The following is a 27031-nucleotide window of genomic DNA, read 5'->3' on the forward strand; positions in this document are numbered from 1 at the left end:
TCTGGTCAAAGATCATCAGTTTATCGTTTTCCATCACATCACCTATGACACAAATCCCTTGTTTCTTCCAGATTGATAGCCCCTCATTCAGTCCAGGGGGGAATCTGGGTTATTGTGTATAGGTGTTAATGGTGAAAGATGTGTGGAATAACCCTCTATTTTGCGTGCTAGCTTCCAAGCGTTAACCATAATATTAAGAATTATATTGCCTTTGACCAAATCTGATAATTTTGTGGATGACATATATAATAGATTCTGAAGGGGGAGAGACCTGATACCTGCTGCTTCTGGACTAATCCAGGTTGAATTAGGATCGTCTAAATGCCATTGCGATATAAAGTTTAATTGAGCAGATAGCTGATATAATTCAAACGAGGGAGCTGTCAATCCTCCCATTCTACTAGGAAGTGATAGAAAACTGTATCTAAGTCTAGGCCTTTTTTTCCGCCAAATGAAAGTTGTAACTGCACTGCGTAGTTGTCTTAAGGCTCTACTAGGAAGCAAAACAGGGATCATCTGGAAGAGGTATAGCAGATGAGGTACAATATTCATCTTGACAAGGTGAATACATCCTAGCAGTGATTGTGGCAAACTACACCATTTAACCAGATCATTAATAATAGATTGGATTATTTTAGACCACTTAAATGGCAAGGGAACCGCCAAGCTTGGAAACGAGGCATTGCCAAAATTTATTTTATATCCTGATATAATGTTATGCATAAATTCCATTTTAAAGGAATATTAAAGTGTTCACTGTATAAGGAATAATTTTTGAGATTATTTGTATAACATTATTACATATGTTATTTAAAGCTTGAAGCATCAGAATCGGCATTAGTGTCGGCTGATCACCATGACAAGAAATCAGTACTTGGTATTGGCTGCAAAAATCCTGATCGGCGCATCCCTAGCTTACAGACATCACATCTGTGGGTGATGGAGTTGGCAGAAATGGTCGTTTTGAATACTGTGGCACCATGGACAGCGATACTTGGCTATGATTTGAACTCCGGAGACCAAACCGTGCAAAGTCGTGGAAGAAGTGCTGTTATCAGGATCATCGCCTCCATCAGGTACGTCCAGTGGTGTTATTTCCGTGACTTGGGTGGATGGAGTTGTTGTTAATCAAATGTCCCCTTGGATCTCTCTTGTTGCTAGGTTGGAGAACGAGATGTGGACCTGCAAAATTAGGCTGTCCCACAAGGTAAGCTTAATTTTGCCAGTGATGTCACCGACCCATATCTCTTTAAGCATGCATTCGTCCTGGTCCACCAAGAGAATCTTGCTGACGGCAATACGGGGCAGAACCTTAGCTTCCAGCTCGCCTACCTGTAAGCATAAAAAAATACTAATTTAGCTACTGAGTAGATTTAATAACGTAGGCCCCTTTGCCAATATATTTTTTTGAATAGAATACATGTTATAGCATACTCACATTTAGTCTCGGTCCCAGCGCTTTCACAGCGGCTACATCTATCCTTGTGCTGCCTGAAGGTGCGAAGCGGGAGGACGGTACGGTCACAACATCAAGTGTTGTTTTAGAGCAGATCACATCAAATCCATCTGGCTCTGAGAAGCCTTCAGGACGAAAAAAAAAATCCAGGTTAGTTTATAATTAAATTTGATATGACCTAAACATCCAAAATGAAAAATATTTTTTTTTACTGTGCATTACTTTTACAGACAGTTCTGTTAAGTCTAAAACACAACACCTATAAAATAGATACAAAAAGTTCCTGAAAATTGATACAGTAGCCTACATTGTACAGATATTTTTGTACCGATTATTTTAGACTCCGTAATTTTGTAGACTATGTGACACTTACTGAGGCTGTGGCATATGTTCTTCAGCTTCACTGCTGTTCCGTTCTTAGAAGCGTGCGAAAACATGGGTGCTTTGACCAGCGAAAACCTTACAACTTTATGATATTCGTGTCTCCTGCACTGTATCACAGCAGTGAAGTATTTGTTGCTCCTTTTAGAGTTTTTTTGCTGGAGACACGCTATGTAGTAACCTTCTACAGCACAATCCTCCACTTTCTTTGCTTTTGCAAGGCTGGCCATGGTTATCTTGCTTCTCCGACGTTCGTGCGGCAATGGTAGAATATACTGAGCCAGCAAAGTACACATGAGCTGGTATTATTGGTGAGTTACTTTAAACCAGAATTATATCAAAGCTATAATCTGTCCCTATAAAACTGCAGTTATATAAGTGTCTTTCTAATCAAATTAAAATGACAAATCTAATGCTTAAATCTTCAAATAAATACGCAGAAAATTGCTGCTCAAATGGGAAATCAAATAGGTCTACTTAACTGCTGAAATAATAAATCACATTCTCAAAATGGCTGCTGAAAATGATAGAAAATCAAATTAATACAAAAAAATTAAGAAAAAAAAACAAGAATTTTACGTTCAGGGGTAGAAAACTAATTAACATTGATTCGATATAGTCAAACATGTCAGCGGCAAATGACACGTTTTTTCCGCTGATTGATCAACCAAACATCAAAACGTGCCGTCATTAATTGTTTTTCAGTTCATCACAATAGTTATTCGCTTTCAGCTATAGTGTACAGATTCTTAAAGCGTGAACTGTCTGCTTCTCATCAAGCAACCTCACTTTCAACACACACGGTACATACAAAGCCAAAATGTTTTTTAAATTTTTTTATTTATTTGCTCTTATTTTTCATCCATCACAGGAGTATGCATATATATATATATATATATACATATATATAGATATTTTACTTTCTAGGCGTACCTATAATTGTGTTCAACATGTATTTGAGAAAAACATTTATTTCATAATGAGATTTTCCCTCATTTTCAATTGTTTTAGTTCAATGAAAGGTTAGATTTTTGTGATTTAAAAAAAAAAAAAAAAAAATCAAAAGGATTAATAATGCATATTTATTTTCAGAGCATTCTTTGATCATATTTACCAAGGGTACCAACAGTTCTGACCACATATATATACACTGACCAAAATTATAAACGCAACACTTGTCCATTTTTCATGAGCTGAACTCAAAGATCTAAGACTTTTTTTATGTGCACAAAAGGCCTATTTCTCTCAAATATTGTTCACAAATTTGTCTAAATCTGTGTTAGTGAGCACTTCTCCTTTGCCGAGATAATCCATCAACCTCACAGGTGTGGCATATCAAGATGCTGATTAGACAGCATGATTATTGCACAAGTGTGCCTTAGGCTGGCCACAATAAAAGGCCACTCTAAAATGTGCAGTTTTATCACACAGCACAATGCCACAGATGTCGCAAGTTTTGAAGGAGCGTGCAATTGGCATGCTGACTGCAGGACTGTCCACCAGACCTGTTGCCCGTGAATCGAAAGTTCATTTCTCTATCATAAGCCGTCTCCAAAGGCGTTTCAGAGAATTTGGCAGTACATCCAACCGGCCTCACAACCGCAGACCACGTGTAACCACACCAGCCCAGGACCTCCACATTAGGGATGAGCATTTTCCAAAAATTGTGCATTCGAATATTCGCTTATTTAAATGAGGCTTAATGAGAAAGACGTTATTTTTAAGTTCAGGTTAAAAGTTTTTGTCAAGTTTTTGTCACGATTTGTGAACAAGCTTATGATTAGCCGTTACTCAACAATGTTCTACAACAACGTTTTGTTATATTGTTTTATTTTGGTTGAAAACGTGTAAACAACAACAACAAAAAATACATTAAAAAAAGCATTCAAGATCAAACAGCAAATGGAAAAATCATGCAGACTGTTCTAATTACAGTACAAAACGTAGGCTACATATACTCGAGTCAGCCTATATTTATTGTTTAAATTGTTTCACGTATTAATTCTGAGAGAAACAATAATATTCACATGCTAGGGTGAAAGTTTGTTCCTCAGTCTAATAACAATAAGAACACGCTGACAAAGATAACGTGTGCTAACAGTTTCTTAGCGCTTTGTGTTAAACCACTCTCCCTCGAGAAAACTTTATATATGCCTGAAGATAATTTCACTATCAGATAAACTCTCTTCTCGGCTCAATCGGAGTTCAGCCGAGTTCAGTCGTGAATGCAGTGATGGACAGCTGTCTTTCTCAGTCGACTGTGTTTGGATTTCATGATTTCTCATTGTGGTGGTGATAGTATGATAAATCTAAATAAAAAATGTAATTACATTTAGTAAGATAATTTAGATCAAAGTAAATCCAAACTTCATGAGGCAAATGACGATGTTCTGTGAACAAATACTATCAACTTAACACGCTCCACAGCGTCACCCAGTGCATGTAGTTATAACTGCTTAGGATTTATCATGGATTCCCTGCATTCACAGCCAGCAAATTAACATAGTAAAATTCGAATAATGTTTTTATTGTTCGAATAATAATTACAGACCGAATATTCAAATGTTTTGACTATTCTTGCACACCCCTACTCCACATCCAGCATCTTCACCTCCAAGATCGTCTGAGACCAGCCACCCGGACAGCTGCTGCAACAATCGGTTTGTATAACCAAAGAATTTCTGCACAAACTGTCAGAAACCATCTCTGGGAAGCTCATCTACATGCTCGCCGTCCTTATCGGGGTCACCTGACTGCAGTTCGTCGGTGTAACCAACTTGAGTGGGCAAATGCTCACATTCGATGGCATCTGGCACTTTGGAGAGGTGTTCTCTTCACGGATGAATCCCGGTTTTCACTGTACAGGGCAGATGGCAGACAGCGAGTATGGCGTTGTGTGGGTGAGCGGTTTGCTGATGTCAACGTTGTGGATCGAGTGGCCCAGGGTGGCGGTGGGGTTATGGTATGGGCAGGCGTATGTTATTGACAACGAACACAGGTGCATTTTATTGATCGTTTTTTGAATACACAGAGATACCGTGACGAGATCCTCATGTTGCAGCATGATAATGCACGGCCCCATGTTGCAAGGACCTGTACACAATTCCTGGAAGCTGAAAACATCCCAGTTCTTGCATGGCCAGCATATACGACAACGTGTTCTAGTTCCTGCCAATATCCAGCAACTTCGCACAGCCATTGAAGAGGAGTGGACCAACATTCCATAGGCCACAATCAACAACCTGATCAACTCTATGCGAAGGAGATGTGTTGCACTGCGTGAGGCAAATGGTGGTCTCACCAGATACTGACTGGTTTTTGGACCCCCCCGAATACTGTAAAACTGCAGATTTTAGAGTGGCCTTTTATTGTAGCTATCCTAAGACACACCTGTGCAATAATCATGCTGTCTAATCAGAATCTTGATATGCCACACCTGTGAGGTTGATGGATTACCTCGGCAAAGGAGAAGTGCTCACTAACACAGATTTAGACAGATTTGTGAACAATATTTGAGAGAAATAGGCCTTTTGTGTACATAGAAAAAGTCTTAGATCTTTGAGTTCAGCTCATGAAAAATGGGAGCAAAAACAAAAGTGTTGCGTTTATGATTTTGGTCAGTGTATTTATTGATTCAGGCATGCGATATATTGCATGCGGAATATTACTCCAGTAACACAACACTGAAGACATGTCAGAACAGCCTAGAAACCTTGTTATTCAACAGATATTGCTGATACTTTTTAGAGAATTTAATAGATTAATGAAAGACTATTTGTAGCGAAGTATGATTTTTTTAAATTAATTTTTTTACTTTCTGTTCTATTTGTATGAAGGATTAAAACTTATGATTTACATCCATATTACCCAAAAGCAATTCATAATCACCAGATCTATAATTAGCTCTCAGTTGGATGGATGTAGACAGGAGTCTTAAGCCCTTTCTCCCAGTGTCCGTCCTAACTCAGCTGAGTTCAGACCACTTGGAGCTCGAAACAAGGTTTAATTCAGGTTCTGATAACTGGTCATTAATAAATAATTACTCAGAGACTGAATTTAAAAGTTTAACGAATCACCAATACAATGGTTTCGTTTTAATTAAAAACTCATAAGCAAATACAAAAATAACAGCGAGTAGTCTTCACCACGGAATGTCGGCCTCGTACATTCGTTCTATAAGCATTTTATAGCCTTGCATAGCGTTTGCATTAATCTCTTTCCAAAACCTCCTCTCTCGTCTCTGTCTGCCCCTCCTCTCGTGCAGGCAGGAAGCATAACCTCTGCCATAGACACCACATCAAGACAGAGTCAAAAGGTCAATAGAAAAAATTACAACATCTCTAGGTAGCAAGCGTGCCTATTGCTATTTTAAACTATATGAAAATTGCAACACCTTACATAACATGTGCGGATTATGAATGTATGCGTCTAAACTGCAACCTTACACTTATGTCAGGTGTGAGCAACACCTTACGCTTCGGTTTAACTAGAAGTTCCATTCTGCACACGTTGCAAAATGCATCTCCTGGTTCTTAACCTTTCTTTTACAAAACAAGTAAAATAACCACATAGAAATCAAAACCACAAAGCAAGCAATATCTGTGCTCTTAGAATATACAGCACATACTGTTAATACAGCATTTTGACATTTATACTTCTGTAATAGAGGTTTGGAGTTCCATTGTATCCAAATAATTTGTTAACGTTTGTAATTCAGCTGAGAATTCATGCAATTTAATTATTTCCCTCATTAACTTCATTATTCTTTTATTCATTGATTCTTGCTTCCTCATCAACTTCAGAATTGCTCTCATTTTGAAGAAGATCTTTTGGTCTTACCATCTTTGGTTCATTTGCGCCGTTCCACTTTCCTCTGCTTCTTGGCCTTCTTATCCCAGTTTCTTTGGATTCCTTGGACTAAAAAATCTTCAAGATCAATTTCCATTTTGTCTGACCGTTTCTTACTACTGATAGGGGATCGATCAGGAAATTTGCGCATCAATTAAGTCAGGAAATACGTAATTTCTCATATCAAGACTTCGGAAAATGCAGCAGTAAACCATCAATAAAGTGATGACTGGAATGTATGGATGCCTGTTGTTGCTTTGGTAGTCGTCACATCCTCTGCTGCTCTGAGCTCTGGATCAGCTGCTGTCTGTGGTTCTGAAGCTCTGCAGCTTCACAGCATTCCAACTCAAATCAAGAATCAAGTCTTGGAAGTTAACATGATCACTCTCTGGTGATTTTCAGTTCAGTTGAGATCCTGTTGCAGAGATATGTACTATTTTCTCTTTTTTTCCTCTCTCTCTCTTTTTATTCTTTAACACTAAAGACACTAAAACACACTTAACAGACACTAAAAATCTAATCTGCTAAGTGTTGGTTATCCCAAAGACAGCCAAACATGTATCTGAGATTAAGTACAAATGAACTTTTAACCAAAGCGACTTTTTTTGTGCTAATTATATAATAAAGAAAACCGATAGAATAGAAAAAGAACAGAGCAAGCTACTGTTAGAGGCCTTTTTGTTAATTATATAAAAAGAAAAAAATAAATAGAATGCATAAAGAATAGAGAAGCTATTGTTAGTTTTTTATTATTTATAATTTTAAGAAAACAAGCAGTTAGAAAACAAATAAAGTGCAAGACATAAAGGGTCTTTTTTTAAAGAATAGAATTCGAATAGAGAGTGCTAGAGTTGGAGGATCAAATAAAGATGTGTTATTAGCCGTTTCTTGAGGATGGCTAAGGACTCAGCTGCTCGGATTGAGTTGGGCAGGTCATTCCACCAGGAGGAACTATAAGGGTTCATACGGTCATGAATAGCCTGGAAAAGTCATGGAATTTTAAAACAGCAATTTCCAGGCCTGGAAAAGTTTTGGAAGAATAAATAAACCCAGAAAGTTTTGGAAAAGTCATGGAAATCTACTTCACAAATCTCTGTATAATAGAATTATGTTTAATCAGGTCTTAAATTTCGGAGCAGGATTGCCGCCTTAACTCCTTTCCGCAGCTTTGACTTTAAAAAGATGGATATTCACACATTTATTCAATAGGCTACAGCATGTAGTTGGAACTTTTTCTCTTTCTCTCTCCCTTGTTTTTTTTTTTTTACTAAGAAACTAGTCTTAGCCACATCTACATATTAACCAGCTGTTATTAATGATTCATTAATTAACACCAGTTTAAGAATACCTGTTTGAGAAATTGATGTGTCCTGAAGAAGGCTGTTTTTGCCGAAATGCGTAGATCTGCTTTTAACTATTTTGTAATGATTTAAGCCCAATGCATTAAAGGCTTTTTCATTAAAGGCACTATCAATTACCAATTGACCACCGTTGTTTATCACTCCGCATTGTCTGGCATGAATACTCCATTGATTCATAAAGAGACGGCAGCGATGCTACAACGGGTTACATTTGAGAGATTTTGAGTAAATTAAGTAGCCTATAGGTGATTAATCTGACACACACAGACACATATGAATACTCAAACTGAAGCATTCTGTTGTTTCAGGTTTCTAGATTCTTGGTCTATGTTTACCATTGTCATATACATTTTGCATTCAGCTTTTTTAATGTAAATTTCAAGTATTTTAGTTCATATAATAACACATTTCAATCCTCTGTTGAAAAAACATATAGAAACCATCACATAATTTGTAATGGTTTTACTGGTTATAATGAAAATTGTATTGGTTTTAATGGAAACTGTAATGGCGCCTGTGGGTCTCTACTGGTAATTGGTCACCTTCTATTCATGGCTTTTGTTAAAGCCACTAAATCCTAATCTAATATGTCCCAAAACACATTACAGGAAACCATTACTTAATGGTTTTAATTAAAAATTGATGATTTGAAATGTTTGTAATGGTATTCTGTGGTGGACATGGTTTCTATTGTTTTTGTCAGCAAGGTCACCATGGGTTTTTCTGATGTTATTTGCCATGCGACAGGATTGCTGTAATATTGTGAGATAGTAGCGACTGTTTGTAGTTGTGGTGAGCCCATTTGGGAGCAAATCCAGGGCCGTTTTTTACTCCCAATCCATCCCTGTCTGCACTAAAGAGCTGCTGCATGCTGCGATACAAGACATTTGCTTGTTTCAGTACAGTTATGTTTTCACATCTGTATTTTTTTATTTTTATTTTATTTTACCTTTATTTTACCAGGAAAGTCCCATTGAGATACAAAATCTCTTCTTCCAGGGAGTCCTGGCCAAAAATGGCAACACAAAAAGTTTCACAATAAAACAATTTCAAAAACATAAAACAAACAAAATCATTTGCCCTATATCCAGCTGATTTACTTATAGCAAGTACATGTTTCCTTCAGAGTAGACCATAAAAGGTTTTTTAAAATATTTACAGAGGGAAGTGATTCCAGCATAATAATACTCTGCAGCTCGTTCCATAATGAAGGAGCAAAATAAGAGAAGGCAGTTTTGCCTAACTCAGAATGTACTCTTGGAACATTTAAAAGAAGTTTAGCAGAGGATCTAGTACTGTAGTTACAAGTGTAAAAAGATAAAAGACTGCAAATATAAGTAGGTAATTTCCCCAACAATGCCTTGACAATAAACAGCAACATGTGCACTTTCCTTCTTTGAAACAAAGAGGACCATCCCACCAGTTCATACAATATACAATGATGGGTGCGTGAAGAGGCACTCGTCACAAAACGTAAAGCAGCATGATATACATAGTCCAACTTTTTAAGTGAAGATAAACTTGCATGCATATAGATCACATCACCATAATCTAATACTGAAAGGAAACAACTCTGTATAATTCTCTTTCTTGCTTTAAAAGGAAAACATTTCTTTAAACGAAAAAGAAAACCCAACTTTAATCTAAGCTTTTTTAAAAGTTTTTCGATATGTATCTGAAATCCTAGTTTGTCATCCAACCATATACCCAAGTATTTATAACAATTTACTCTTTCAATAGATTCTCCTAGTAAAGTTAAAATAGGACGAACTGTTTCAGTGCGACGAGTGAAAAGCATGTATTTTGTTTTCTTTGAGTTTAAAACCAGTTTTAAGTTGGATAATGATAATTGCAATAACTGAAAAGATTCTTGCAAGAGCTCAATGGCTTGATTCACCGAATGTGCTACTGTATATATAATTGTGTCATCAGCATATAAATGAATTCTAGCTGAGGTTATCCCACAACCAATGTCATTAATATAAATAGAAAATAAAACTGGGGCTAAAATCGAACCCTGTGGAACACCTTTTATTATTTTTAATTCATTTGAAATAAAGTTTTCGACTGAGACACATTGAGATCTTTCTGTTAGATAATTATTGAACCAATTTAGAGTCATTTCACTAAAACCTATACAACTTAATCTCTGTAATAAAAGTTTATGATCTACAGAGTCAAATGCTTTAGAAAGATCTACAAATAATGCTGCACAATGTTGTTTACTATCTAGATATTTAACAATATCATTTGTAACCAGCATAGCTGCTGTAATAGTACTATGACCTGATCTAAAGCCTGACTGAAATTCATTTAATATTTTATTTTCGGTTAGAAACAATTTCATTTGATCATTGACAAAAGATTCAAATACTTTTGCCAACACCGATAACCTACTAATTGGCCGATAATTATCCAAAACTGATGGATCACCAGCTTTTAACAAAGGTAAGACTGATGCGGATTTCCATGCACGAGGAATAACATTTGAGGTTAAACTCAAGTTAAAAATAGATGTAATGGGCTCTGTTATAAGATGTGCAGAAATTTTTAAAAAATAAGGTTCTATTTTATCCGGCCCTGCTGATTTTTTTATATCCAAATTAGATAGAACTTTATAAACTTGAGTAGCTAAAATAGGAATAAAATTAAACTGCTGGCTCTGAGTAATATAACATGAAGTGGCTTCCACATTTTCTTGTTTCCTTAAATTACTACAATTGTGGGTCTCTCCCCCCGAAATAAAATGTTTATTAAAAGCATTTACAATATTCTCTTTATCCTTAATTATATTCTCATTTAATTTTAAATAATCGGGTAGACTGGTAAAAGTTTTTTGACCAGAAACTGATTTAGTCAGTTTCCAGAAAGAAGATGGATCATTAATATTCTCATTTATCATATTTAAATAATAATCACACTTAGATCTTTTTACTAATTTTGTGCAATTATTTCTTAGTGTTCTATAATTTATCCAGTCCATTTGACTATTAGTTTTCTTTGCTTTAGCCCATGCAGCATCTCTTTTTTTTATAAGTGAAGATATGGCTTCTTTAAACCAGGGATTATCTCTATTTCGCACTCTAAATCTTTTAAAAGGTGCATGTTTATCACATATAGTCAAAAAAGTACTTTTAAAAAAATCCCAGGCTAAATCAACATCAGGTATCTGTGAAACATTATATAAATCACTATTATAGATATCTTGCAAAAAAGCTTGCTGATTAAAATATTTAAATTGCCTTTTCAAAATAAGGCGAGGTTTACCCTTTGAAGTCCTGCAGTTTCTCACGCAAACCACAGGACAATGATCACTAATATCGTTGCAAAAAACACCCACTGCAGAAAATCTATGAGGAGCATTAGTTAAAATAACATCAAGTAACGTGGATTTAGCAGAATTTTTATGATTTAACCGGGTGGGAAGATGGATCAATTGCTCCAAGCAAAAAGAGTCACAAATACTTTTGAAGGGATCAGATACATGAGAAAACCAGTCCCAGTTTAAGTCCCCAAGTAAAATCATCTCTGAATTAGTCCAGTTATGAAAAAACTGTAGCATGCGTTTTGATAGGAAAGGATAAGGAATACGAAAAAACGGAAGCAAAAATGTCAGACTCTGTGTTCAATGACCTTTACTTTTTCAGGAAAGGACTCCAATACATTTCAAGCTAGCAGTTGTCAAACCCTTATGAAACATGCAAGTTACCAATACCACACCACGCATAAACAGTCCCTCGAAGATTTTGTGATTGCAGAATTTAATGCAAAATCAAGTCTTCCATTTATTATTTGGCTCTTATATTTCAGGCTGCAGAAAAGAAACCATAACACTCATATGGACACAAAGTGCGTACGCTATTTTCTGTTATCAGTATCGCATGGTTACGCGGTTTCTGTTCAAATCAAAGTGTAAATAAACATACAATACATATCCATGCGTTACTGATGACATTCTCCTCTGACCTCTAGCATCAACAAGGACATGTATAGGCGTTCTCTTCAGAGTGAAGTCTCATGTGGGCTTTGCAGTTTTCATGTTGATCAAAACTCTTTCCACACTGTTGGCAGGTAAAATGCTTCTCTATAGTGTGAATTATAATGCAGTGTTTCCGCTACATTCATTCTGCCGTGGCGGCCCGCCACACCAAAAATCATCCCCGCCACGGCTGTAGCTTTTCAGTGACGTCACTCGATTCATTTACAGTCTGGTAATTTATAGTGGAGGAGACGTTAGTCACACACTAATTATTAAAAGGTGAGTATAATATAGCGCAAACTTAAGTGTAATCATAGTAGTGGTGTACGTTATGTGTAACGATTCGATTCAACCTCCAACATTACATAGTAGTTGTGAAACTGATCGCAGTTGATCCGTGGTCCGTACGGACCAGACCTCAAGGTTCGGTTCGCATGTGATTAACAGACTAATTGCCCAAATGAACCATCATAGAGTGAACGTTTATCATTTGTATGTGTTTTATCTTGCCAATTTACACATTTGAGTAATTTTAAGCCATTCCAGCACAAGACGAGGCGAATAGAACATATTTCACTGTCCGTGCGCTGATTTCTGTGGCCACAGCTGCCGGACACGGCGCCCGCGCACAGATTTATAAGCGCGCGCGAACACAGAGTTCATTCTTCATTCGCATTTCCTTGTGTTTGAACAGACGCATGCATACAGAATTATGTGAAAATGGACGTCTCAACAATCATTCTCGATAACGCAGTCACTCATCTTCAGTGAGTGGAAATACAGCTGCCGCCACAGCTGGAAAAAATCCTAGAGGAAACACTGTAATGTATCTGTTAAAGCTTCCTTTTTGAGTTAAACGTCTTCCGCACCGAGGCTTCTCTACATTGTGAATTCTAACATGACTTTTAAGGCCTTGTTTTTGAGTAAAAGTCTTTCCACAATGAGAGCATGGATAAGGCCTCTCTCCAGTGTGAACTCTCATGTGTCTGTTAAGGGTTTCTTTCAGAGTGAAACTCTTCTCACACTGAGGGCATGTGTAAGGCTTCTCTCCAGTGTGAATTCGCATATGCTTTTTAAGGCTTCCCTTAAGAGTGAATCTGTTTCCACACTGTTGGCAGATGAAAGGTCTCTCTCCAGTGTGAATATTCATGTGGACTTTAAGGTTTCCTTTCACACTGAAACTCCTTCCACACTGCGGGCACGGATAAGGCTTCTCTCCAGTGTGAACTCTCATGTGGACTTTAAGATTTTCATGTTGGTTGAAACACATTTGACACTGTTGGCAGGTGAAATTACTTGTAGTTCCTGTCTTTTTAGCCCTTTTTTGTGAGGAAGTCTTTTCAGCCTGGGAGCAACTAAAAGTTTTTTCTCCTGTTATGAAATCACGATTCTTACATTGATCCTTTTCTTCCATTTCAATCAGCACTTCACTCTCCTTTTTCAGCACCATCAGGTCTAAGGCAAAAAGAGACAAATGCAAATTAACACCAGTTTAATGGCACAAAGAAACAGACAACAAAACATTTAGACGTGAGGCATCTAGATCCTGTACCCAGGGGCATCGCACTGGAGGGAAAAAGGATTCACCTCTGGATTCAATGGTAACCCAAGAACTTGAACAACAACAGACATTCTTCAAAATAACAATATAACAAAACATTCCCAGTCAACAATTTGATCTCACAATGATGTCACTATGAGCTCACAATATTCTCATGGTGTGTGTCACAGTGAGGGAAAAAGGCCTAGATCAGGGGTTGGCAACCCACGGCTCCCGAGCCGCATAGATTTTTATTTTCGGCAAGTCGTAATTACATCGGATGACATTGTCTCATTTGATGCTCATAAGTTTCTTCATATTGCGTTAGTATACATAACAGAAAATTAGTAAAAGAATAAAAATTGCACTACGAAAGATCTCAATGATTAGCCTGTTTTCCCTGCTTGAGAATTTCTGTCCAGTTAAGGGATGACCTTGGCACACGTGTGGTTTTGTTTACAATATCTGGTTCACTTGCAAAAAGGGCAGTGTGAAAGCGAACCGCACCAAACAAAAAAAACGAACATTCTATCTGTCCGGACCAAAGCAAGTGAACTATCGGACTTTCCTGGTGAATACACCCTTAGTCTAAGTTTTTTTTTTTTTTTACTTATATGTTAGGTCCAAGGGATTCTGTATTTGGCACATTCTTTATTTGTAGAATAATAAAAAATTAAAAAAAAGTGTGTGTGTATATATATATATACAGTGTTGGGTAAGTTACTTTCAAAAAGTAATTAATTACAGTTACTAATTACTTCATCAATATTGTATTTAAATTACTTTACTAATTACTCTATCTGAAAAGTAACTTAGTTACTCAATAAGTAACTTAATTATTCAAATCGCTAATTAGGCTATATCTTAAAATCCCTATAAACCTTAATAGAAATTAAACTCTATATTCTTTCAATTCGAGTCAAACATGGAATAGTTTAGCCTTTTAGCTTTAAAACAACTGTAATACTTAAACATTTTTATGAAAAAAATGTAACCACCTTTGGTTAACAAATAGAAATACTCTGCAAAATATCTGAATAACAAAAAGGCTTAAAAGTTAAACGATACATTTCAGTTTGGCAAGATGTTCAGGAAAAGCCCAACTAGTAAAATCTGTACAGGTTTATGTCAAAATAACACGTTAACTAATGTAGGAAAGAATAAATTACAGAAATGATCTTCTCTGCTGCATAATGTCAGATCACGCTGTTCTTATGAGGTAAATTTCTCATAGCAGGCCTTCTTTCAAAAATGATGAATATTAGATGATTTTTTTTTTTTCTTAATATTTTACTTTTTTTTGTATCTAGGTGAGGGCATATGCGCGCAGGTGACTGCATATAATGAGCTCAGACACGGGAAAGACTGTACCTTGCTTTAGTTTCATACGGATTGCATAATCAGAAACATTAGTTTTTAATTTGAATTCGTTCAAGTGTCAAGTAGACACTTCAAGATTTTTAGATTCTATTGATTTTAGTCTTATATGTATCTGAGTCAGAGCCGGCGCCAGGGCACCTCCATCAGAGGGGCATTTGAATTTCTGGGGGGGGCACAAATCACGTTTTGTGTGTGTGTGTGGCGGGTGGTGGTGGTGGGGGTTCGGGGTGGGATGGGAAGCGTGCAATCTGTGATTGCGTGCAGTTTCTGACGCTCGCTAAAGCGTGCAATCGCTTTCTTATGTGCGCTGTTTTACCGGTTTCACTTTCGCTTTTGAAACGATCACGTTCAGCAAGAAGGGGAGAGGATGGAAAGTGGGGGGCACCGTAACTCTGCCCGCGAATGCCCCCCTCTTGGTGCCGGCCCTGATTTGAGTATTTAAGGTTTCTCTGTGAATCAGGAAAATCTGAAAGTGAACGCACCCGCACGCGGAGGGTTAAAGCCGCTGCATTCAATATCTTTAGACGGTAAATTTAGATTTCAAATTCAATATTGCTTTTAGAACTGTTGAAATTATTTACTGTATGTAACGCAAGTACTTTATAAGTAACTGTAATTAAATTACCTAAAAATGAACAGTAATCCCTTACTTTACTTTTTCAGTGGATAAGTAATTTAATTACAGTAACGCGTTACTTAGTAACGCGTTACACCCAACACTGTATATATATATATATATATATATATATATATATATATATATATATATATATATATATATATGGGTTACATTAAAATATTACAAACATAATATAACATTAATAATAAACTAAATATTAAGAAAAAGTATATATATATATATATATATATATATATATATATATATATATATATATATATATATATTAAAATCACCACAAATGAAGAAAGAAAAGAAACCACAACTAGATTCTAGCGAACTGGCAAATTACAGACCCATTTCAAATCTTCCATTTATGTCCACAATTTTAGAAAAAGTGGTGTCTGCTCAGTTGTGCTCCTTCCTGCAAAAAAATTATCTCTATGAAGAATTTCAGTCAGGTTTCAGGCCCCATTAGAGCCCTGGATTTTGACCTGGGCCCGACGGGCCTCGACTTTTTTACGCCCCTAGGGCCGGGCCAATTTTGACGTCAAAATTCAGACGCGGGCCGGGCTTCGGGCCTGTTTTAGGTCTCTTCTTATTTTTATATTTTAGACATCCATGATGAAAAAAAATTGCCGCGCTGGTGGAAACAACAGGAGACCGTGCTGCCGCAACTGAGAGCAGCTCGATGGTGTTTAGTGTCCCACAGCAGCAGGTGCTCAAGTGACTTCAGCGCAGCTGAATAGTTCTGCGTTCAAATGCACGCAATAGGCTAAAGCTTGCTGCAAAGCCACAGCAAACATAACGTTTCTCTAAATTAACTTCATAACAAAACTAAACGAAATATAATCATTTTGCCATTACATACTAAATTGAACTACTTTAACCCTTTAGGCGCCAGGGTTTTTTGGAAAAAATGCTGGATTTTGACATCAAGATTTCAAAAGCTTGTGGCTTGAAATGGCTTAAAGATAGAGATCTACTGTAAATTAGAAAAATGTTGGGCATGACCGAAAGTTTATGTGGGGTGTAAATATACTCATCTAATTTGCATATTATGACATCATCAGGGACACGATAGCTCACTTGCTCTGCTATTTCCTCAAACAATTTTGGTCTAGAATCAAAGTACTACATGTCTGCCATCTAGTGGAAGGGAATACAAATGAGCCATTACACCAGATTAGGAACTACAGCCCATTTCATGAAGTATGACGTCTTGTCGCAATTTTGCGACTTTGGCGCTTAGAGGGTTAATAGCCGAAACAGTAGTATAAGCTGTTTTGGGAGAAGGGGGGAAAAAAGACGGGCTCGGATCGGACTCGGATAAGCTGTCGGACACGGGCCGGGCTAGGGCCTGAGCATCTCGGGCCAGGGCCGGGCTAGGGCCTAAATTTGAAGCCTGTGCAGGGCTCTAGGCCCCATCATAGCACAGAAACTGCAGTTGTTAAAATTACAAACGACTTGCTTCTTGCGTCAGACCAAGGCTGCATCTCATTGCTAGTTAAACTTGATCTTAGTGCTGCGTTCGACACTATAGATCATGACATACTCATAAATTAATATGATAATATAATGCGGGAGCGGGACTGAAAAATCTGTCTCGCACAGGTCTCCACATAGCGCTGCTGCTTACGTAACATGCACATCCATCATGTTGTCTATGCAGGGTCATAAATTTCTCAGATTTCATCAAAAATATCTTAATTTGGGTTCTGAAGATGAACGAAGGTATGGGTTTTGAACAACATGAGGGTATGTACATAATGACAGAATTTTCATTATAGGGTGAACTATCCCTTTATTTGTAATGATCACACTCAAGTGATTTTTACCTTTGATTATTTGTTTTTCTAATTTGAATGCTTTTGTTTAGATGTAAAATGAAAAATGCGCGCACTAATGGTTTCTTTCTTGTGTTTATTCTACTGTTATTTTATTGCATCTTAATGTTTAATAATAAAGATAAAATAAAAATGGCTATTGTAATTATTAATATAGTGTGGCGAGAGGAGCCAACGACAGACACAGTGGGTGTGGCGTCAAGCCTCGGAGAGGTTTTTATTAAACAATAAAATGTACAAAAGTGTCCAAAGGGGGAAAAGTGTCCAAATAAACGGGGAATCTGGTGTCCTCGTTGTGCCGCGGGGCTAGTGAAGGAGGATAGTGTTCGTCAGGGAAGGGTCCAGGGAAGGGGCGGAGTCCGGTGGCCGCACGCGCTCCCCTCTCGGGGCCGGGAGCGAGTGGCGGCGGCGGCGGCGTCTCTTGCGCGGCTTCGTCCATCTCCTGGGTTCCCGGCGCTTCTGGGGGATTCGGCGGCCCGGCATCCTGGCCCGTCAGCCGCCTAACGGGTGCGGCAGTCCTCCTCGACGTTCCCTTCCTGGACCCACGAGGACACCAGCGTGCATGCACGGGGAAGAGACCGGTCTCCCGAGGAGAGGCGCGCTCGGCGTTTAAACAGCGGCGGTGATGAGGCTCTATTCACGTCAGGTGCGCCTCATCACACGCCGCCAGCCCTGCGTGTTCAGCGCCCCTCCTCTCTCTCACACACACACTCCCGTCGGGAGCCTGGTGAAGGGCGGCACATACGGGACGGGGTGGTGATGATGGACAGGGGGGAGGCAGCCGACTCGTCACAATAGTAATTCATATTAAGAAAGGAAGTGGAGGAAACAATGCACTGTTGCTTTGTGATTTTGCTTTGGAACCTGTAGACGGTGGGCCAAACGCTGCTATCTGCTTTAGTTTTTGAAATGATAGATCCTCGAGGATAGAGTAGCTGCTTTTTTCACATAAACTAAATAATTTTTTTCTGAACACGTATCCGTGTGTTGGCAGTGTCAAGTCGGTGCACGACTAATAGTTGTCCTATGGACAGATTCCCCCACCTGAGCTGTAGATCTCTGCAGCTCGTCCAGAGTCACCATGGGCCTCTTGGCTGCATTTCTGATCAGCGCTCTCCTTGTTCGACCTGTGAGTTTAGGTGGACGGCCTTGTCTTGGTAGGTTTACAGTTGTGCCATACTCCTTCCATTTCTGAATGATCGTTTGAACAGTGCTCCGTGGGATGTTCAAGGCTTTGGAAATCTTTTTGTAGCCTAAGCCTGCTTTAAATTTCTCAATAACTTTATCCCTGACCTGTCTGGTGTGTTCTTTGGACTTCATGGTGTTGTTGCTCCCAATATTCTCTTAGACAACCTCTGAGGCCATCACAGAGCAGCTGTATTTGTACTGACATTAGATTACACACAGGTGCACTCTATTTAGTCATTAGCACTCATCAGGCAATGTCTATGGGCAACTGACTGCACTCAGACCAAAGGGGGCTGAATAATTACGCACACCCCACTTTTCAGTTATTTATTTGTAAAAAATGTTTGGAATCATGTATGATTTTCGTTCCACTTCTCACGTGTACACCACTTTGTATTGGTCTTTCACGTGGAATTCCAATAAAATTGATTCATGTTTGTGGCTGTAATGTGACAAAATGTGGAAAAGTTCAAGGGGGCCGAATACTTTTGCAAGCCACTGTATATGTGTGTGTGTGTATATGTATATATATATATATATATATATGTGTGTGTATGTATGTATGTGTGTGTGTGTGTAAATCCTCATTTATTAGACCGTGAACCAATAATTTTACTACACTGTTTACAACTCTGCTAATCTGTTTCCCCAGGTAATCCCAGATCCTCAGCCCTGCTGTGAGACATCTTCTTGACCTGATCTAAGCCCTGACACATCAATTCTGCTGAAACAATGAAAATGCCCTTTGTTTTTCACGGTTCATCATAAAACTCTTTTAAATGTTTTGCTCATCTGATTTGTGGAGCACATTTTCAGTCGCTATATCGTTAGCCTCATAGCATAATTGCCTATGTCCTATTTAAAATAAATGACTTATAGGCAATTATGCTATGAGGCTAACGATATGTGTCCACTAGATGTCACTCTGTCTATAGTAGACTTTTATAAGAATAAACATATAATAATTAACTTAATATATATGTTATTACATTACATAATTATATCTGTATGATTTTTCACTATTTCTGAGATGTAAATATCAATAATTTGTTTGGGGTTAAAAGGGATTCTAAGCATTTACACCATGATTTATCCAAACGTATGACGTCAAACAACTACACTTAGGCTAACCACTAACTTATAAAGCTGCTTTACAAACCTTCAGCTTCCTGTACTGTCTTTTCTTTCTTCTTGCTGGCTCTCTCAATATTTCTTTTGTTAGCATACTGCATGTAGCATTCTCTATGGTAGCCAACATGAATTGGCACATCTGGAATGTGGCCTTCTGTGATTTTATATTTTTCCACAGCTTTTTGGGACGATTTGGCTTTCTTTTGTATTTAAATTCACCCACTCTAAAGAACATTGTACAAACTTGATCCAACTTGTTACTGAAAAGGGTATGATGTTTGTTGATGTACAGCTAGTAACATGCACTCACTCCATATCCAAGATAAATCGTGTCAAATTTATGTTAGATATATAAATACAACGTTAGGCCTACAACATAAAATTATCGCTATGTCACTCCCGCCCATTTCGGGGTCCTAGTCTGGCCGTCTGCGATTGGTTAGTATTTTTAACGACGTTAAAAACTCCAATCCGATTGGTTCAGCTACTAGAGCTGTCCCGCGATGTGCCCAAGAAGATTGACAATCAAAACATACGTTTGTGAAAATATATGATCAAACCAGAATTGCCAACAAATTTTATTCTTAATATCGTACATAAAAGAAGCGTATACTCTATCGATGGAGATCGATCAACAACACGAAAAACGCGTTCGGCCCACCGTCTACTGCAGAAAACCTGAACTTCATTTTTCTCAGAACTGACTTTCAAACGGGTGGAGCTCAGTAATTTTTAGCCAGATTACAACAAATCATACATTGTGAAAATGGAGAATGTGAAAATAAAAATAACCAATTTCTGAACATTTGCTCAATCTGACTCATTTTGCCAGCACGAGTTACATTTTATTTAGTTTAAACCAGCACACTGAAATAAAGAATAGACAATTGTAGACTTTTTTTTCTGAATTCTAACATAAGACATTATAATTATTCAAACATAGAGCACTTGGGGAAAAAAGTATTGCTTCATTTCATTTTAAAGGGGTCCTATTATGCTTTTTCACTTTTTGAATTTTAGTCAGTGTGTAGTTTGTATGTTTGGGCATAAAACGATCTATAAACTAACAAAACTCAAAGTCCACTCCAAAGGGAGATATTTTGTTTAAAAAAAAAAAAAAAACCTTTTCAAGAACTACAACGAACGGCTCGTTTTGACTACAAAGTTGTTTTCCTGTATTTGTGACATCACACATTTTAAATCCCGCCTACAGAAATTCAAATGGTTGGGGGGTGGGGAGAACGCTTGGTTGAGCACTGCACGTTTCAAAATCAAAACCCGGTGCGGCGTTTTTATATTGTATTATAATACACTGTATTTCTGTGGGACTATGGTATAAATACATTGAACTGTATAACATTTTCACTGCAATTCATGTTATAATAGAATTAAAGAACAATAAACATAACACATAATCCCGTTGCACTTATCGGTACATAGTCAATGCAGTTCTTTTTAAGGTGTCGTTGACATCCCATCTAAAACGTGATTTAGCCCAAAAAAAATAAAACAACTTAACATTTATAGTATTAACATATTAACTTTAATATGTCTTGCAGTATCCATGCTGCAAAGGTTCTGCGCGATCCTCTTGTTCAATATTCTCAGGGTCTGAACTGATATGGCAATATTGATGAACTTGCTGCTTTGGCAAGGGGCGGGGCAATACTGAAACACTGTCTAAGCTGTTCGCCAATCTCAACACACTGGGACAGCTAACCAATCACAACACACTGGGACAGCTAACCAATCACAACGCACTGGGACAGCTAACCAATCACAACGCACTGGGACAGCTAACCAATCACAACACATTGGGACAGCTAACCAATCACAACGCACTGGGACAGCTAACCAATCACAACACACTGGGACAGCTAACCAATCACAACACATTGGGACAGCTAACCAATCACAACGCACTGGGACAGCTAACCAATCACAACGCACTGGGACAGCTAACCAATCACAACACACTGGGACAGCTAACCAATCACAACACATTGGGACAGCTAACCAATCACAACACACTGGGACAGCTAACCAATCACAACGCACTGGGACAGCTAACCAATCACAACACACTGGGACAGCTAACCAATCACAACACATTGGGACAGCTAACCAATCACAACGCACTGGGACAGCTAACCAATCACAACGCACTGGGACAGCTAACCAATCACAACACATTGGGACAGCTAACCAATCACAACGCACTGGGACAGCTAACCAATCACAACACATTTTGGGCCTTCATCAAACCCGAAACTAATCCAGCCATTTGTGTCAGGCTGGGGAGAAAGGTATTGTAATAATGTACATTATGTGAAAAATAATGTGATTTTTGAACCACCAAGCATGAGAGCATGTTCTAGTACACCCCCAAAACAAAATCAAGACTTTGTAAAAGAGCATACTAGGACCCCTTTAAGCTGGAATACTTGGAAAAAAGAAAGAAGAGAGAGCTGCAGGAGGGCAGAAAGTGTACAAAAACAAAACAAATGAGTTCAGCTTTGAGAAAGAAAACCAACCTGTTTGTTCCTCAGTATCTTCATGTTTGTCTCTGAATGTTTCTTCAGTCTTCATGTCTTCTCTCTCCTCTTTAATAAACTCCATCTCTGTTTGTTCCTCAGTATCTTCCTGTTTGACTCTGAATGCTTCTTCAATCTTCACGTCTTCTCTCTCCTCTTTAATAAACTCCATCTCTGTTTGTTCCTCAGTATCTTCCTGTTTGACTCTGAATGCTTCTTCAATCTTCACGTCTTCTCTCTCCTCTTTAATAAACCCCATCTCTGTTTGTTCCTCAGTATCTTCATGTTTGACTCTGAATGCTTCTTCAATCTTCATGTCTTCAGTCTCCTCTTTAATAAACTCCATCTCTGTTTGTTCCTCAGTATCTTCATGTTTGACTCTGAATGTTTCTTCAATCTTCACGTCTTCTCTCTCCTCTTTAATAAACTCCATCTTTATAACCGTGTCTCGTGGATCTCAGCTGCTTCAGGGGTTTTCTGTGTTTACTTTATAATAATAACTGAACAAAAGAAACATTTACAGACAATTAACAATTAGTTTTAAAATGAGGTATTTAATGAGTAATATATTGAGTTTGATAGATTACACCTAGAAACAGGAAATGTATATTGTTTGTAAAAGTTCATCACACATGTTTGTGTTTGTTGTTGTTTTAAGCAGGAGATTCGATTCAAACCAGTGAATCATTTGTGAAACATTGATTCAATTGACTCTCCCTGCATACTATCCACTCAACCTGTCCTAAATAGTACTGAAAATTACTAATGTAGCATAAAATGTAGGATGGATAGTATGCACATTGTGCCGCAGGTCGTGTTTATGATGATTCATTAAATATGGAGCGAACTGAGACGCATGTTTTCTGTGTCTCGCGTGGATGCGCTTCATATAAACTATTACAATGTTACATTCAACAACAACCAATTCACTTTACAAAGCTTGTAAAACTATGAAGTAGACTGACCGCGTCGCATCGATCTAAACACTTTAAATGATTAAAAACACAAACCTTTCTTCAGCCGAAACACAGACGCGGCTCTATGACGTCATATAACCAAATCAAAATAAAAGTCCCGTGCACGCGCTGCTGTGTCTACAATCCAAGAAAGTGCATGTATTTACAGAAAACACATATGAATAACAGAACACGTCGGATAATTTTTTTTTTAGCAAAATACATGGTGTTTAATTGTGTGCTGAAAATCACCTCCAACTATGGCAAGCCGTTCAGGAAATAATGTGTATTGTGTGAATATGGATTGGTTCACTGGTTGAATGTATGGTTTAATGACAAATGCATTTGTTTATTATAATACATTGGTATAACCAGACATATATTGGTTTAGATACATCGGTCTGATCACATGCACACGGGTTTGCTCCTGTATACGTTGGTTTGTTCAAGTAAACATTGGGCTCCTCAAATATACAATGGTTTCCTCAACTATATATTGGTTGCGATAAATTGGTTTCCTCTAGTATACACTGGATTCTTCAAGTAAACATTGCTTTGTGTATATATATATATATATATATATATTGTTTTCTTCAAGTATATTATGGTTTAGATACATTGGTTGGCTCAGGTATACATTGGTTTGTTCAACTATATATTGGCTTAGATACATCGGTTTACTTAAGGGGTCATATAATGCGATTTCAAGTTTTCCTTTCTCTTTGGAGTGTTACAAGCTGATTGTGCATAGATAAGATACATGAAGTTGCAAAATTAAAGTCTCAAAACCAAAGAGATATTCTTTATAAAAGTTCAGACTCTGCCACGCCCACCTGACACGGCTCATTTAAGCACGCCCCCACATGTCTATGTCATGGTGTGGGAAGATTTGCATAACACCGCGCAAATGTATACGCAATGAAAGAAGGCCGAACTATTATTACTACCTTATTCTCGCTGTAGTATTGTTGCTGCCCCCGGCGCCATGTCGTGGAGACGCTGTGTTTCGTTGTGAAAGCGAAAGTATTTTGTTTTGGCTTCCAAAAGAGGACACAGAGGTTAAGTTGTATTTAAACACTGTTCCAGAACAGTTCAACCCAAATATTAGAGTGTGTGCAGTGCATTTTACGGAGGACTATTTCCTGAACCTGGAAGAGTAGCCTACAATGCCAGCTGTGTACAAAGGCTGTTTCTATAAAGTGGGGCAATTCCAACTTTGCAAGGACAGTCTGACGCTTCATATTTAAAGAATTTGCCGCTGACTATTCAAATGCGAGTTTTGAGCTGTGTACAGTAGTGCTTGTTTGTGGTTTCTCCGATCACAAATGCAGACATGGTAATGAAAAAGACAGTATAAGTCATTATAATCAGTAATTATGTCCCCACTGGATGCAACAAATGCCTCGTTTATAATGGGTTTTATTGTTTTTGTTTCATCGTTCCGGGACACGTCATCACAATACGGTGAGGGGTGTAACATTTCCGCCAATCACAACGCACTGGATAGCTGGCCAATCAGAGCAAACCTCACATCTCAGAGCGATGAGCTTTGTATAAATCGACGCGTTTCAGAAAGCATAGAGGAGCAACAATAATGTACAGTATGTGGAAAATAATGTTTTTTGAACCTTAAACCGCATAAGCACATTGCATTACACCAAATACACAAAATAATGTTCTTTTTAGCAACGTCATTGTCAGTCCTCTGTCATGTGTGTCTTGTGTTCCCGCCTCATGTTTCCATATTTGGTTTGTTTCCTGTCCTTGTTTAATGTGATCATTAGTTAATTCTGTTCCAGCTGTGTTTGTGTAATTAGTCTGTGTATTTAAGTTCCTGCCTGCTCAGTTTTGTGTCGTCTGGTCTACTCTTTACTCCCCGGTGTTCCTGTCTGTGTCAGCCTTGTCTTGTCTTGCCCTGTCTTGTTTGGCTTCATTAAAGACTGTTATTTTAAGTTTACTCCTCATCTGTGTGTTCCTGTATCCTCCTCGTGTGTGCACCGTGACATATGACCGCTTTAAGCTTTTTTTTTTTTTTTTATTATACATAGATACATTGGTTCCCTCAACTATGTATTGGTTATTATATTTTGGTTTATTCAAGTATATATTGGTTTAGATACATCGGTTCCCTCAAGTATATATTGGTTTCTTCAACTGTAAATTGGTTTGTTCACTTATGTAATTTTGTTTCCTCGGCTACACTCCCCTCCAAAAGTATTGGGACAATGAGGCTAATTCCTTTATTTTTGCTGTAGACTGAAAACATTTGGGCTTGACATCAAAAGATGAATATCAGACAAGACATTTACACGCCGGCTTTTATTTCCAGGTATTTACATCTGGATCTGACACACAACTTAGAAGATATCACCTTTTGTTTGAACCCACCCACTGATTATCCAAAGCGACTTACAAATGAGGACAACAGAAGCAATCAATTGTAGTATTGAAACAACTAAACCAGATCCAAAACTAAAAGCTAAAACTTCATAAATACTACATATACACATTTTAAAATTAAATAAAAATGACAAATGCATACAACAAAATTGAAAAACTTAACATTTAAATGAAAAACAAAAAATAAAGCTAAAAATAATTCAAAATATTAAAGAAATAAAAGGTAGAGTATAATGATTCTAACATAACACTAAGCTAAACACCAAAAAACAGGGTGCTGTAAATGTCCTGGAGGGAGGGGAGAGAGACACCAACGATCTTCTCAGCTGCTCTCACTATGCGCTGAAGTGACTTGCGGCAGGATGCGTTGCAAGCGCCATACCACACAGTGATGCAGCTGGTTAGGATGCTCTCGATGGTGCCTCTGTAGAAGGTGCACATGATGGGGGCCGGGGCTCTGGCTTTTATTTCCTGAAGCAAATTAAAAATAACATGGCTTGGCAAACGATATGTTCGGATAATGTTTTTTTTCCCCAAATAAATTAATTCTCTCTTTTACCACGCGCTCTCTGTGGTGCCTCTCCTAGCAACAATAATTGCAGATATTTCAAGTGCAAAATAGTTTAAGACATGTTTTTTGTGGGGCGTTAAATAATTGCGCAAATACCAGTAATTTGGTTATATTCACATTGATTATATTTGATTAATTCATATTTTGACGAATTAAAAATATTCTACACTTCCAGATCTTCCAGATTCTGAAGCTCCTCCCACAAATCCTGCCGAATGAAACGCATTGAAGATACTGAAGAACAAAGGTTTTTGTTTAATCTTGATTTCTTCATTGAAGATGAAGATTGCTGAAGATGATAAAGTTTCAAGTGGTTTAGTTTTATATTTGTTGTTATAGGGAACATATTTAGAGCTGCTGAATAATCTAGCTGAAGCATCAAATATCATTTACTTTCTATGAACAGTACTTTTTTAAAAATGTATGTTAGATAATTGTGTAGTTGATCAAACATGTTTAATAGTTCTTCTATAGAAACACGGCATTTGTGCCAATATTCTTTTTATAGTTTCAGGGACATATCATTTTTAAAAACACATCAAAATGATCAACATTTAATATCGCAATTGTCTACTGTCCATGGTCACATCATGATTCACTTTTATATATAAATATTTTCATATTTTCTTTACTTTTATTTCAGAGTTGATTGAAGAAAGTGAGAATGGAGAATTTTAGTGAAGGTGAGGAGAAAATTCATGTTAAAACTGGAGAAAAACATTTGCGTTGCTCTCAAACCAAACAGGAAGATTTAAAGAAAAAAGCCAAGAAATCTTTCACCTGCACTCAGTGTGGAAAGAGTTTGACCAGCAAATATATTCTTGGCCTTCACATGAAAGT

The 27031-nt window shown here is 37.7% G+C and overlaps 1 protein-coding gene and 1 long non-coding RNA gene across 2 annotated transcripts in view; one reads left to right on the forward strand and one right to left on the reverse strand.

The window, feature by feature from the left end:
* The window catches only part of LOC306858963, a 1377007-nt gene that overhangs the window by 1128797 nt on the left and 221179 nt on the right, over window positions 1-27031 (forward strand). The window lies entirely within an intron of this gene.
* On the reverse strand, window positions 11668-23331 carry LOC306858915 (uncharacterized protein). The gene is made up of 3 exons (XM_079399717.1): window positions 23275-23331; window positions 22265-22764; window positions 11668-13480 (listed from the first exon to the last, which is right to left on the reverse strand). The coding sequence occupies exons 2-3, from the start codon at window positions 22695-22697 to the stop codon at window positions 12780-12782; spliced, it is 1134 nt and encodes a 377-aa protein (XP_079255843.1). The 5' UTR covers window positions 22698-22764; window positions 23275-23331; the 3' UTR covers window positions 11668-12779.

Source organism: Barbus barbus (genome assembly GCF_936440315.1).
Source record: "Barbus barbus genome assembly, chromosome: 39".
NCBI lineage: Eukaryota > Metazoa > Chordata > Actinopteri > Cypriniformes > Cyprinidae > Barbus > Barbus barbus.